Source organism: Bison bison, unplaced genomic scaffold, assembly GCF_000754665.1.
Source record: "Bison bison bison isolate TAMUID 2011002044 unplaced genomic scaffold, Bison_UMD1.0 scf7180017864371, whole genome shotgun sequence".
NCBI classification, from domain to species: domain Eukaryota; kingdom Metazoa; phylum Chordata; class Mammalia; order Artiodactyla; family Bovidae; genus Bison; species Bison bison.
In genome coordinates, this window is record NW_011494943.1 from 2,019,119 (window position 1) to 2,033,345 (window position 14,227).

At 43.2% G+C, this 14,227-nt stretch overlaps 1 protein-coding gene across 3 annotated transcripts in view; it reads right to left on the reverse strand.

Annotated features, from left to right (window-relative positions):
• The window catches only part of ABCA6 (ATP-binding cassette, sub-family A (ABC1), member 6), a 68,022-nt gene extending 54,013 nt beyond the window's left edge, over nt 1–14,009 (reverse strand). The window contains exons 1-9 of one of the 3 annotated variants that reach the window (XM_010856076.1): nt 13,826–14,009; nt 13,469–13,591; nt 9,193–9,425; nt 8,684–8,767; nt 7,981–8,124; nt 5,704–5,908; nt 3,860–4,021; nt 623–726; nt 35–261 (exon numbers count right to left, since the gene is read on the reverse strand). In XM_010856076.1, coding sequence (XP_010854378.1) covers nt 35–261; nt 623–726; nt 3,860–4,021; nt 5,704–5,908; nt 7,981–8,076 — 794 coding nt within the window. In that variant the 5' untranslated portion in view covers nt 8,077–8,124; nt 8,684–8,767; nt 9,193–9,425; nt 13,469–13,591; nt 13,826–14,009. The remainder of the gene's footprint in view (nt 1–34; nt 262–622; nt 727–3,859; nt 4,022–5,703; nt 5,909–7,980; nt 8,125–8,683; nt 8,768–9,192; nt 9,426–13,468; nt 13,592–13,825) is intronic. The other 2 variants (XM_010856075.1, XM_010856077.1) reach the window with 2 other exon arrangements.
• Between the last annotated feature and the right edge of the window lie 218 nt (nt 14,010–14,227).

Genomic DNA, 14,227 nt, shown 5'->3' on the forward strand with positions numbered 1-14,227 from the left:
TTATTCACTTGCAGTACTTGAATTAGTCACTCACCAGAAGGCTGAATCTTGCAGACCCATCAAGTTCATCAAATCCTTATACTTTTTTCTCTCTCTTGTAACATTGAGTGATAGGAAGTATATAAGTGGGGAGAAGTAAAGCAAGCAGTAAAAGACGAGCATCTCATTTTGAAGGTTCTCCTTAAAGATAAAGGGGAGCGTCTTCATATTTACAGCAGTAACTGACATCAACTCCTCCATCACATAGTGATTTGTTGTCATCTAAAGAAGAATGCAAATGAGCACAATCTTAAAGTACAGACACTGCTGAGATCTGATAAGCTATGGAGCTTGGGCCCCTGTACATTTCCTGTTTTAAATACTGTTCTGTGGTTATGCAAGATGTTACTTTGAGGAGAAACTAGATGAAGAACAGGTGGGTGCCTCCCTGTATATTGTGTTTCTAAAACTACTTCAAAATTTAAAGTAAAAAAAAAATGTACTCCTTCACCTAAATGTCAGTTTTACCATTTGGATACCCAGTTCATTATATAAACACATGAAGACCTGAGTAGACACCATCTTTTATCAAACCTTGATGCCTCTGGAATTAGCTCACTTCAATTATTAGGACTTTTCTTACTTGTATAATAGCAGCATTAATGGCAGCTTGTAAAGGCACGAATCCTCCTTTCCAGTATTTCTCCAGTGCACAGGAAAAGTCAATATGTGTACGCTTGCAGTAAGCTATAATCACACACAAAGGAAGCAGAACCAACATTATGGAAGGAAAAGTCATTAGTATCTGTACTCTAGCAATGAGCTACAAATGGGAACCCAGTCCGGTGTTCTCGCCTGAAGAATCCCATGGACGGAGGAGCCTGGTGGGCTACAGTCCGTGGGGTCGCAAAAGTCGGGCATGACTGAGCGAAATGAGGAGGGGGAGCAACGAGCTATCGGCTCAAAAAAATAAATAAAAGGAAAAAGCAGGACCAACAGTACGGGAGTAGGGTGATTGGAAAATAAGATACAAGAATCCAAGAGAAACTGCTCTAGAGGAGCCTTCACCAGGCAGGGCTTTTTTTATTTAGTTTAATTGGAAGCTAATTACAATATTGTAGTGGTTTTTTGCCATACCTTATATGAATCGGCCATGGGTGTACATGTGTTCCCCCTCCTGAGTGGGAATGCAAACTAGTACAGCCACTACGGAGAACAGTGTGGAGATTCCTTAAAAAACTGGAAATAGAACTGCCATATGACCCAGCAATCCCACTGCTGGGCATACACACCGAGGAAACCAGAACTGAAAGAGACACTATACCCCAATGTTCAACAGGCAGGACTTCTAACCACAGGAAAAAGGAGCAAATGAAAGTTCTAAATAAGGCGACTTTACTCATGGAAACCGTGGCATGCACAGGATGTCTCAGAAAATGAAAAGAAGACGGAAGCAAACGCTCTGCTTGGCCCACCCTGGGCACCTCGTCGTCTCAAGACGCCAAAGGCACTGCAGCACCAGAGCTGGCTTCGTGCCCAAACGCTCTCCCTGCAGGAGGGTCCGGGGCTCACGCCTTCCTGTCCTTCTGGCCTCTCTACAAAGGTAAACTCGGCACACAGGCCTTTCCTGGCCTCCAGAGCGAGGACATCACTCTGGTCTAGGGAACACATGGAGTTTAAATCAGAATTCCTCTGTTTATTCACTGCTTCTAACAGTCACCCCCCAGAAGGCTGACCCTTGCAGGCCCATCCTATCTGTCAAATCCTACACTTTGCTCTCTCTTTTGTAACACTGAGTGATAAGAAACATGTAAGTGGGGAGAAGTAAAGCAAGCAGTGACAAACCAATGTCTCATTGTGAAGCAGAACTAGTACATTTCTGCCGGGAGCCGGCGAGAGACATTCCGCTCGTGACAAAGGTCATGAGGAAGGAGGCTCGGCATACGCAAAGGCGGGATCGAGCCTCAGGAGTCCGCCCGGATATTCTCGAGCATCTACCCCCCAAAAAACCAGAGTCTGCCTACTTTATTGCTTTGTGCTCTCACCTCTGACTTTACTGGGGGCTGTACCCCACCACCATCTCGCTCTCTCTGTCAAAGAGTTAACTTACAGCTCCAATTAATAAAGTTCCTGGGCAATTAGGAGTGTTTAAATCCAAATCCCTCAGATGGCTCTCTAACTTGCCTGACAAGTTTACTGGGACTCCTACAGCTATGCATACGATTGTTTACAGTCTCCCAGCCTCGAGAGGCATGGGAAACTTAAGATATTCAAATAGTTTAGAGCCTCTCAGAGAGTTAGAAACTGTCAGAATAAACTAGTAAAGGATTTCATTGATGAGCCAATGATTGTTGCCAAGTTTTCACATCCCCTGAATTGTATCCTTGAATGTGTATTAATTAATATAGTTGGTATGTAGAAAAAATAAGTAGTGGCCTTGGTGTTAGTAACTTTAGACCCTTAAGGTAATAAATTCTTGCCTTTGTTGTAAACCCATTACACATCCACCCTATAGAAATGCAATTTTATATTTGGAAGATGGCGCCGAACCTTAAAATAATTACTCTTAGAGAAAATAAGTCTTTGTTGATAAGTCCTTGTCAAGAGTCATAAAATGTTAGTAGGCCTTCTGGCCAGAAGATGATGTAAGTCACCTAAACCATTTGTATACGATAAATTTGCAGGAAAGAAACCCTGGTTTTTGATAAGGATCAAAAACTGCTGACTTTGCATCCCCTATTATCCTCTATGTGTAACTTAGGGTATATAAGCCCCTGTTGAAAATAAAGCTACAGGCCTTGCTCACCAACGCTTGGTCTCCCCATGTCATTCTTCCCTTTAAATTCTGGCTGAAGTCTCCATCTGGAGCGCGGAACCCACCACGCTTACTAATTATGCCTGGGCTTCTAAGACCCACTCGAGAAGGTGTCTAGGGTGGGGCACCTTCCGCTATTCGAGAGGGCGCCTGCAGCCTATGTAAGTGGTGCAAACTTCTTGTCTTGAAGTTTTATTGGTCTCCCCCGTAAACCAAGCTACTCAGCCTCTTTTCTCCACTGAATTTTCCTACTGAGCTATCCTCATTCTATTACTCTTTATATCTTTGATAAATATGTAAACAGTCGCTGACTCAGTCTCCCCTTCGAATACCCTGGATCAGCCGGGGCTGGTCCTCGGCACATTTCACTCATTCTCCCTGAGGGGCTAGCGCTCCCTCAGGCCTGGAAACCTAACCGCGTCTGCCCTGCTCAAAGCACTTTGATGCCTCTCCACCGCCTCAGCCCTCGAGCAGTGCCAGCCTCCTTCTCCCACCACGTCCCCTTTTGTGCGCTCTGCCCACTTACACAGGATGGCTCCTCGGCCATGTCGAATACCACATGCTCTTTCCCACCCCAGTACCCCCATCCACAACTCCCTTTACTCTCTGGAAGGTGAAGTCCTTGGCTCCCCACACACGCCACCCCGTCCAGGGTTCACTGAACCATCACTTCTCCAGGCAGAGCTTCTCTCATCACAGGACTTCTCTGGAGCCCCTGGTCTAACTGCCCCGGGCACCTCTCCTTGCGCTGGTCATTAACTGCTCACCGGCAGCCTGTCCTGCTAACCCTGGACACTCACCTGAGGCTGGGACCTCAGTCTCAATCACCTCTGCATGCTTTCCAACACGCCCTTGGGAATTCACTGCTTATCTGCTGGATGACTCACTGGGTTTTTGAGAGCCGTCCTCAAGGGGGAAGAGACAACTGAGCTTGGAACAAGGTCAGCAGGGTCTGTCGTCTCTTGAACCTGGTGCTAGCGCGGGTACCTCTGCCGCCCATCCCACCCTACTCCTTGTGTTAAAAACATGAAAAATACAACAGTCATACTTTATATGGAAAGTCACCTGTGAAAAAATCCTCCTTCAAAATGGGAACGTAATATCTCTGATAAAATTTTAACTTATAAGAGAAAGGGTCATTAAAGATGACTCCCACGCTGTATGAGAAAGTGTCTAGCATTATTTCATCCATGGATTTCTCATCTGGTGCCCCAATGATTCTTCTTCCTGTGAATTACACGGTTAATTTAAAAACAAACAACAACAACAAAAAAAAAACAGACACAGAGGATTGTTAGAGTTTCACCAAAACAGAATGTGATATTCAACTTTGCCATCACCTATTTTCCATTGGAATCAACTAAAATCATTCTACCTTTAAATTAAATTTATCCCAAAAGGCAAAACAAAAAAAAAAAAAAGGAATTTTTTATTGTCATTTTAGATTCTAAAATCAGGAGATATGCATGAGAATTAACAGTTTTCCATTAATAATGACAGGCATTAGGGCAAATTTTAGGTATACAAAATGATTATGCCAAGAAATAAGTATGTATTAGAGAATCGGGGTACAAAAACAGAGGTAACTGTAGCAGTTATTATGTGGTCAAAGGACTCCAGATTTTAGCTTTACTAAGCAAACGAACTTCATATAGTCTTTGCCTTATACAGTGACCAAGAACACAAAGTGACTTTAATAGCAAGCAGTTTTACGTGTTCAAATCCAGAATTTAAGAGTAGATAACCAGACTGCACCCGGCCTGCCCATGGGTGAAAAGCACATTTTGGTTCTATCAGTTACACAGAGGCCTCATTTAGAACGAAAGCCCTTGGGACGTCCCTGGCAGTCCAGTGGTGAGGGCTCCATGCTTCCACTCAGGGGCATGGGCTTGATCCCTGGCTAGGAACTAAGATCCCACAAGCTGCATGGTGTAGCCAAACAGCAAAAATCTAGAATGAAGGACTTTAAAGATGTTTACAAATTATACCATATGCAGACAGAATATCCTTAGATTATTCACCCTTAATTTTCCCAGTTCTGAAATTAATGTTATAATAACCATATCTAATTTCATTTATATGTTTTTTCCTAAATTATAAATATTAATCATTATATTTCCATGTTAAAAACACCCGCACTCACCAATAACATATTTCTCCTAGGCAGTATTCTGCAAATCTGAAATTATAAAGCTATTCCTTTATTTAAATTCCAATAGAAATGTAGGCCTCCCCGAAGTAGATCCTCATCAAACCAGAAGGGTTTAAAAGGCTGATAGTTCAGGCTAAGTGAGAGAAAGAACTGCCAAAGTTCTGCTATCTTGCTATCTAGATAATGAGCATCATAGTTAACTGTAGCTTCAAATTAAAAATGCATACATTTTATCAAAAACATAATGTTTTTGTGGTACATATATACAATGGAATGTGGATCAGCCATAAAAAGAATGAATGCCGTTTGCAGCAATGTGGATGCGGAGATGCTCCTACTGAGTGAGTCAGAAAGAGAAAGACACACACCCTGTGATATTGCTTACATGTGGAATATAAAAAAAGGATACAAATGAACCTTCTGTGAAGTAGAAACTGACTCACAGACAGAGAGAGCAGACCTGTAGCTGCTAAGGAGGAAGGGGATGGAGCAGAGACGGACTCGGAGTTTGGGACTAACAGACGCAACCTTTTATATATAGGACGGACACACAACAAGGTCCTACCATACCGCTATATTCAAAATCCTGTGATAAACCATGATGGAAAAGAACAGAAGAAAGGGATGATTATGTGTGTACAACAGAGTCACTGTGCTGTACAGCAGAGATTGGCACAACATTGTAAAATCAACTATACTTCCACTAAAAAATAAAATAATCACATCAGTAATACTTTTTGGCCATCAGCACACCTACCTTCCATAACAGGAGCAAGTGCCGTCTTATTCATTATCTGCTGGGTCAAGTTGGAGACTGGTGTGTACACAACATCCGTAAAAGACCTATTATATTTATCTACCCTTCCCAGGTTCTGGGGAGGCATTCCAGGAAAATGGACATTTTCATTTAAACGTGAAAATATGCACATATAAAGTGCTAAAAGTATCGGGAACCCCCATTCCTATATTAAAAAAGAGAGAGAAAAAATTTAGATTGTAATCCCTTAAGGAGCTCAGTCAACAGACCAGAACAATTGAAGACAAATTGGCTTCTCGTTGCCGTCACTCTTCAGAGCACCGGGACGCAACCAAAGATCTACACCACAGCATCTGACCACAGGTCGTTCTCTAACGCCGGAACTGAACTCCTGCGTTAAATGATGAACTACTGCGGAAGCCATTCCAGAGCCCACGAGGATGGCGAACAGGCCTACAGTCCTTATATGCACAGGCACGTGGTCTCTAAGTCTATAAGACACAGGGCCCCCCAGAAGGAGTTCAGGAGGGCAAAGAGCAACAGTCTGTCAGCTGTCGTATTCATGGGCATCCCTGTGGCTCAGTGGTAAAGAATCCGCCTGCCAGGCCAAGGAGATACGGGTCTGATCCCTGGGTTGGGAAGATCCCCTGGAGAAGCAAACGGCAACCCACTCCAGTACTCTTGCCTGGGAAACCGCACGGACAGAGGAGCCTGGTGGGCTACAGTCCCGTGGGGGTCGCAAAGAGCCAGACTTGACTTAGCAACTACACCATTACCACTCCCGCCGTATCCATGAGAAGGGGCGGAGTGGTAGAGATTGTCTAGTGGCTCTTCGGCATTCATCCTCTCCTCCTGTTTGGCACGATGCTAGACGGCCTTCCCCGCCTCTGCAAAGTCAGTGGGACCAAACGCTTGAGTTCTGGCAGGCACTGGAACGTGGGCCCAGGCCTGGTTAATGGAGCCCCGCGCAAGCTTCCTTCTTCTGTCTGTCTCAGTCCTTCCCGTCCTGAGGGTCTCTCCAAAGTCTCGCGCGATCAGTGGCGGAGTCGCTCGACGAAGGAGGCTGGGGCCCTGCGTATCTGTGTGGAGAAGATCCCTCCGCCGGCCCAATCCGCGTCCCTATCCCTGCCAACCTTACTTAGACTGCAAAGGGTGACGAACAAACCTTTGCTGCGTTGAGCTATTGAGATGCGGGGCTTTAATGCACACTGACAATCAGTGGGTCACTTGGTCATAATTCTTGGAAATAATCTCTGTGTAGAAAATTTATGGCCTTGAAAATAAATGCCCCCAATTAAAATCCTCTATTTTTGCAGGTGCTGTGGTTAGTATTTCTTGACTCTAAATTTATTACCCATGATGGAAGCTTTAATAGTTGCTATGTGCTCAGTCGCTCAGTCGTGTCTGACTCTTTGCGACCTCATGGACTGTAGCCCAACCAGGCTCCTCTGTCCATGGAATTTCCCAGGCAAGAATACTGGAGTGGGCTGTCAGTTCCTTCTCCAGGGGATCTTCCCGACCCAGGGATCAAACCCAGGTCTCCTGCATCGGCAGGCAGATTCTTTATTACTGAGCTACCTAGGAAGCTCAATAATTGCTTATAATCTAATTACCACATAATTAGATTTAATTACTTTCCTTTAAAAAAAAAATATGAGGAAAACTTTGTCTTTGCAGTTCTGGGTTGTTTTTCAGAGACTACTGTGAGTCTCTCAATTCCAATAACCGGAGAGAAATTCAAAGTCAATAAATGCGGTTTTCACAGATGGAGAGAACAAGCGGTGGTTTCCAGTCGGGAGGGGGAAGGGTAGGGGCAGTATAGGCGTGAGAGGAAAAAAGGGTTATTATAGGAGCCAACTCGTTGGAAAAGACTCTGGTGCTGGGAATGATCGAGGGCAAAAGGAGAAGGGGCAACCGAGGATGAGACGGTTGGACAGCGTCACCAACTCGACGGACAAGAGTCTGAGCAAACTCCGGGAAGTGGTGAAGGACAGGGAAGCCACGCTACAGTCCAGGGGTCGCACAGAGGCAGACACGACTTAGCAACTGAACAACAACAAATAGGATTATATGAGACTGTGTGTGTGTGAGCCTTTCGACAATTGTAAAGCACTAGAGAATTGAAAGAATCTTTCATTCAATAAAACAAAATACATCCTTACAGCTCCTCAAAAAACAAAATAAATGCAGTCTGCTACTTAAAATATAAGAGAACCATGAGGCAATGAAATAAAAGGACACTGCTAACTGTGAAAAGGATCAAACGGTCAAACATACCAGCAAGGTCTCTCTTTTCATCCTCCATTTCTTCAGTAGATTCTTGCACAGAAGTGCTTGAGTTTGCTGGTATACACTTTTCTGTTTCATATGCATTTAGCCTGTTCATTAAATAAAGAGAAAGTAGATATGGTGGAGGATAAGCTAGAAAAATAAATGTAATAAGAAAAAAGCCTTGGTCACATTTTGAGGGAAAATATTTCCTACCTTTAGGAACTGCAAAAAAGGGATTTAAAATATTAGTTCAATAATCATGATTATAAAATTTTACATCAAATATATGCTGTTTGGGAGATGAGTACTGGTAAGGAAGTACAGCGGACCATTTACACAATTTTACAATAACATTGAGTATTACAATGGAAAACACAATTAAATTCTGAACCTGTAAGATACTTCCCATTTTGACATTCTATAAAAGAAATTCAATTATATGAATAGAACAGTTGAATAGTATCTCATCTGAATTATAATTTTTTTTAATTTTATTTTTAAACTTTACATAATTGTATTAGTTTTGCCAAATATCAAAATGAATCCGCCACAGGTATACATGTGTTCCCCATTGAATTATAATTTTTGTTCTTTACTTTTAAAAAGAAATTCCATAGCTAATTAACAAAAACTCTGATAACGTAAATTCATCTAAATAATTAAGTCCATTAGAAGCAATCCCAAGGAAGTACTTTCTTTTGATATTTACCTTCCTGATTGAATCGAGCAACTTTCATCCAAAGAGTTATGCCATGGAACAATTATCCAGACTCAAATGACTTGAAGCTTGATTCTGATAAACAGGAAGCATAAAACAATTTACCTCAATTTTCAGAATTCAAAAGTCCTTGAATAACTGACGAAAAAACAACTATAAAGTAAGTGGAAAAAAGAAAGAAAGAGAAAAAAGAAACAAAGAGGAAAGAAATAACACAAAGTAATTTTGCCCAAATGTTTGCAAATAAAATGTCTTTCGGTTTTCATATTGAAATACTCAGATGAGTCTCCCTTAGCTGGTACAGAAGCAAATTCTAGTGTTTTCCTATGTTCTATTATTTTATCTACACAATGAAAGTTGGCTGGGAAAAAACAAACGTTTTGTTTTTAGGTCTTCAGTACAGAACACACAAGTATTTGGAAACATCTGGAAAATAGATTGATTTTCGCAGCGTCCGCCCGAATATTTGTCACAACACAACAAAACGGAGGTCTACTTACTGTCAGGATAATGAGAGAAAAAATGCCCTGGAAACAGGGTCAAAGCACAGTTCTTTTTGCCTGAGGCAACAATTTAAATGTCTTTATGGCCACTTCTTCCTATGTTCCTTCAATGAAGGCGTACTCCCAGCAGCTCTTGCCCAAGCTGGTTTCTGAGAAGGGGCGGGGCCAGACCAAGCTGCCCGTGATGAGCTTGTTTTGTTTTCTGCCTTTTCTTCTCCAAGCCAATTATCCTGCAGGGAAATGACTGTCTGTGGTTGGTTAAGAATTAAAGCCCCGTGTTTGTTCGCTTGGCCTTTCAACTCCAGGGATCAGGGGAGACAGTAAACAAGGAAAACAAAATTAGCTCTGCTACTGTGATGAGACCAAGATGGGATAAAAGGCAATGAATGAGCAACTAACCACACAAAATGGTTAAACTTGTATGAGAAATCTTTAGCCTTTTTATTTTTTTTTCTTTTCACTACTAATGCCTAAACACAGTTGCCATTGACATATCTGACTGCCACGCACTACAGAACACGCGGGAGCTGAGTTGTTTTGTTTTTTCTTTTTCCCTACAAAACAATTGGATTGCTAAGCAATCCATAGTTTGCCTTGGAGATACATCTAAGTTGGACTAGGGAAGAATTATGAACGAATTCCTTTCTCCTGCATCATGGATACAGGATTTCATAAGGCATCTGAGCAAAACAAAAGTAAGTGGATTGCTAAAGATGGGAAAAAAATTAGGAAAAGATTCAGGTCAATTTTTATACGTGACGGCTAGGGGAGAAACTGAAATATATTCAATTCCCGTTATATCGTCTGTCTTTGTAAAGAGTGACAAACTTTTCTTGACCCGCCAAAGTAAACCACAAAACAAGAGAGCAAAGTCTGTGAATTGGGAAATCTCAAATATTTGACATAGCTCCCAAGGCACAGATGTTCATATTCATGAATCTGAGATGTGTTCTGGAGAAAAGAGGTATAATTTTAAAACAAACATTTAAAGTCATGATATTTTGTATAGACATTTCTCTCCTTGGTAATTAGCTCTGGTTTTGAAAATAGTCAGCAGTGAAATAGTATGTGTCTTTTACACTAAAAACTGGCAAAAACATAGAAATGCAAATGTTCTAAATGTCTCAGGGAAAGGGGAAGGGGTAGAAGTTTGTAAACACTATTAAAAGATTTGTATCAATGAAAGATCAATGACCCACACACACAAAAAATCTAAGTTTCCTTTAAATCGCCTGAAATATATTTTGGATTTTTATTTATTTTGTTGTTTTAGATCCTATAGACTCCCTGGTGGGTCAGCTGGTAAAGAATCCACATGCAATGCGGGAGACCTGGGTTCGATCCCAGAGCTGGGAAGATTCCTTGGAGACGGGAACAGCTACCCACTGGAGAACTCCACGGACTGTATAGGCCATGGGGTCACAAAGAGTTGGACACGCCTGAGTGACTTTCACTTCACTTCTTACAGTTACGTTAAGATTCACAACTACAGTATCAATAATTAGTTACATGTATTTTACTGGTTTCACTTCTTATCATTGCTTCTTGAGTGTTCTTTCTATTCCTCTTTCTTGACATCCTTATTCTGATTTATTTTTATTTGGCGCGGGGGTGCTATTTTCCTTACTAAAACTTGAGTCAGTCACCATCAATATGGCCTACTGTGATGAGGAAAGGCCCGACTTCCAGCCAGAAACACATCAAAATAGAGAGTAAAACATGGAAGTTCAGAGGTAAAACCAAACTTTAAAAGAGAAGAAGAAAAAACAGAAGAAAATAAGGGAGAATCATCGGAAGAAACAGAAAGAAATGGAGGCACATCGTTACAGGCCAAAAATGAGAAAACTTAGAGTCAACACTGTGAATGCTACCTCAGAAATACAAGAGTCCAAAGAGGTGCGTCCGTACCCCGTGACCTTGACTCTGTCCGCCACAGGTTATAAAGCTGGACCGCATGCCTCTGCATGAATCGAGAAGCTTCACAGGACTGTGCAGTGCTCAGTAGGCATTTTATAACAGGGAACATACAGGGAATAAATAAGCAAAGGTATGATATTTTTGTGGAATTGAAGATGTGAGTCCTCAGATTAGAATATCAGTGTATCCTATGCAGAACTAAAAACAAACAAAACTTCAACAAGTATTTTGCTGTGAGTTTTCAAAACATGTGCTGTGCTTCGCTAAGTCGATTCAGTCATGTCCAACTCTCTTCGACTCCATGGACTGTAGCCTGTCAGGATCCTCTGTCCATGGGATTCTCCAGGCAAGAATGCTGGAGTGGGTTGCCATGCTCTCCTGCAGGGGATCTTCCTGATCCATGAAATTAAAAGACGCTTGCTCCTTGGAAGGAAAGCTATGACAAACCTAGAGAGCATATTAAAAAGCAGAGACATCACTTTGCCAACAAAGGTCTGTACAGTCAAAGCTATGGTTTTTCCAATAGTCATGTACAGATGTAAGAGTTGAACCATAAAAAAGGCTGAGTGCTAAAGAACTGATGCATTCAAACTGTGATGCTGGAGGAGACTCTTGAGAGTCTCTTGGACAGCAAGGAGCTCAAACCAGTCCATCCTAAAAGAAATCCACCCTGAATATTCATTGGAAGGACTGATGCTGAAGCTGAAGCTCCAATACTTTGGCCACCTGATGCGAAGAGCTGACTCATTGGAAAAGACTCTGATGCTGGGAAAGATTGAAGGCAGGAGGAGAAGGGGACGACAGAGGATGGGATGGCTGGATGGCATTACCAACTCTGTGGACATGAGTTTGAGCACACTCAGGGAGATAGTGAAGGACAGGGAAGTCTGGCAGGCTGCAGTCCATGGGGTTGCAATGAGTCAGGCATTACTTAGCGACTGAGCAATAACAACAAAGCATTCATTTACTGTAAACAATTTTGTGAAAGAGGAAGCAGAGCTTTCGGTCCACTACTCATTTCTTCAGATCTGCCGAATCTTAGCAATTTAGAATCTGAGAGAATTCTTAGAGATTTAGGAATCTTAGAGATGTCTATGACTTTGTAGAGTTATAATTGCTAGTTGGGACCGCAGATGAACTTGACATGGGAATGGATAAGGACAGGATTTCACGTGTGTATCATGCCACTGTTTTCCCCTGAGGTTGTCTCGGGGACCCAAAGTTATTTGGGTTACTGTCCTCCACTGGGAATCTCCATTTCACCTAACAAGCAGCCCTTGTGGGTGGGCGGGCATTTGAATGTGCTTGAATAAGGGGGGCGGGGGCGGCAATGTGGTGGGGCCAGGAGCACAGGTGTGGATCTTGGCCTTATACGGAGGAATGTTTTTCCATCACACGAACGGGAATGATGTTCACGCTAATGGGAAGAAAGTCAGTGTGCTGTGCTGGGTTTAGTCGCTCAGTCGTGTCTGACTCTTTGCAACCCTATGGACTGTAGCCCACCAGGCTCCTCTGTCCATGGAATTTTCCAGGCAAGATACTGGAGTGGGGTGCCATGCCCTCCTCCATGGGATCTTCCCAACCCAGGGCTTGAACCCAGGTCCCCTGCATTAGAGGCAGGTTCTTAACCATCTGAGCCACAAGGGAAGCCCAAGGAAGCCTGGTTGGATGCTGAGGTTGTGAAAGTATGTGAAGACATTCTCTTGTAATTGCTTTCATTTCACAGTCAAGAGGAATGCAATGTCTTCTCCTGAGAGTTTAAGAAAAGAATGAGGTGTTTGAGTCTGAGAAGCAATGTATTTGACGAAGTCATTGAGTTGGTTATCCAATTCAGTGAAAGAGTGATTATGTCAGGGATGCAGTGGAGTCGGCAGGCAGACTATGACTCCACGTGAAGGCATGTTCATCCACTTAAAGCGAGGCTTTTGGGGGACTTCCCTGGTGGCCCAGTGGTTAAGAATCTGCCTTGCAATGCAGGGGACGCCAGTTCGATCCCTGGTGGGCGACTAAGATCTCACATGCCATAGAGCTATGGAGTTCGTGCCCTCCGGAGCCCACGAGCCACTGCAGAGAACCCACTCACTGCAACCACTGAGTCCGGGCACCACACCTAGAGAAGTCACACTCAGCAGCGAAAGATCCTGCCTGCTGTGACGAGATGCAACGTGGCCAAATGAATGAATAAATAAGTACAAAAACTAGAGTCCTTTTATTCCTTTTGTTCACGTATGTTTTCTCCCAGTTGCCTGGCAACTGTGATAGAGAGTGAGAAGCCAGGCACTGAAGGTCTATATGAGGAAGGGTCTCCTCACGGGGGACCCCTACGTGGAGACGGTTGGTGCCGCTTCTTTCTTACCAGCGTGGTTTGGTCTGCTGGCTCCCAGATTAAGCTTTCAGGTTCATGGCAGAGAGTGTTCTCCGTGTGTTCAGAAAGAGGGTGAGCTTTGGGTGTCTTGGTTGTCCAAGATTATAAACGAACCTGAATGAAGCAAAACAAAATACGTGGTCATGACTCACTTTCTAAATAAAGAAGCTTTCGAGTAAACTAGAGCTTAGCATCTTGGCGGCATGTTAGCGCTAGCCATGGAATTTCTGGAATTTTAGCTGCAGCAGTTGCTTTAGCCATCCGTCTACTTGTCCTTTTTTGCCTTTTCTCGTACACACTTCCACATTTTGCTTAACTGCTTTATGAAGAACATATACAGACACCTACCTGTGGCCGGAATCTATAGGATCAAGTGTCAGGATTGTAACAGCATTGCCCGAGGACGGAATTTCAGCACGAGGAGTTTGTAGACGTGTCTGTTAAGTTTCCCCAGCTGTCTGCACGTCGGCACTCACTCGGACCTCTGGGGGGATCTGGCTGGGCTTGGCAGCACTTCAGGCTTCTGTTATCCTCAGTTTGGAGTCACATGGGCCCAGCCCGTGAGCCTGACGAGACGAGATAAGCTGGCCCCGCAGAAGGGGAAACTGATGTGAGCTCAGCCAGCACTTCTAAATGTGACTCACGCAGAGTTCACAACAGCACTTTTTAAGAATGTCCCTGCTTCTGGAGTTTGTGTTCCTCTCTGTAGAGAGCTTTGCTGACTATTCTACTAAGGCTCAATCTTTCTCT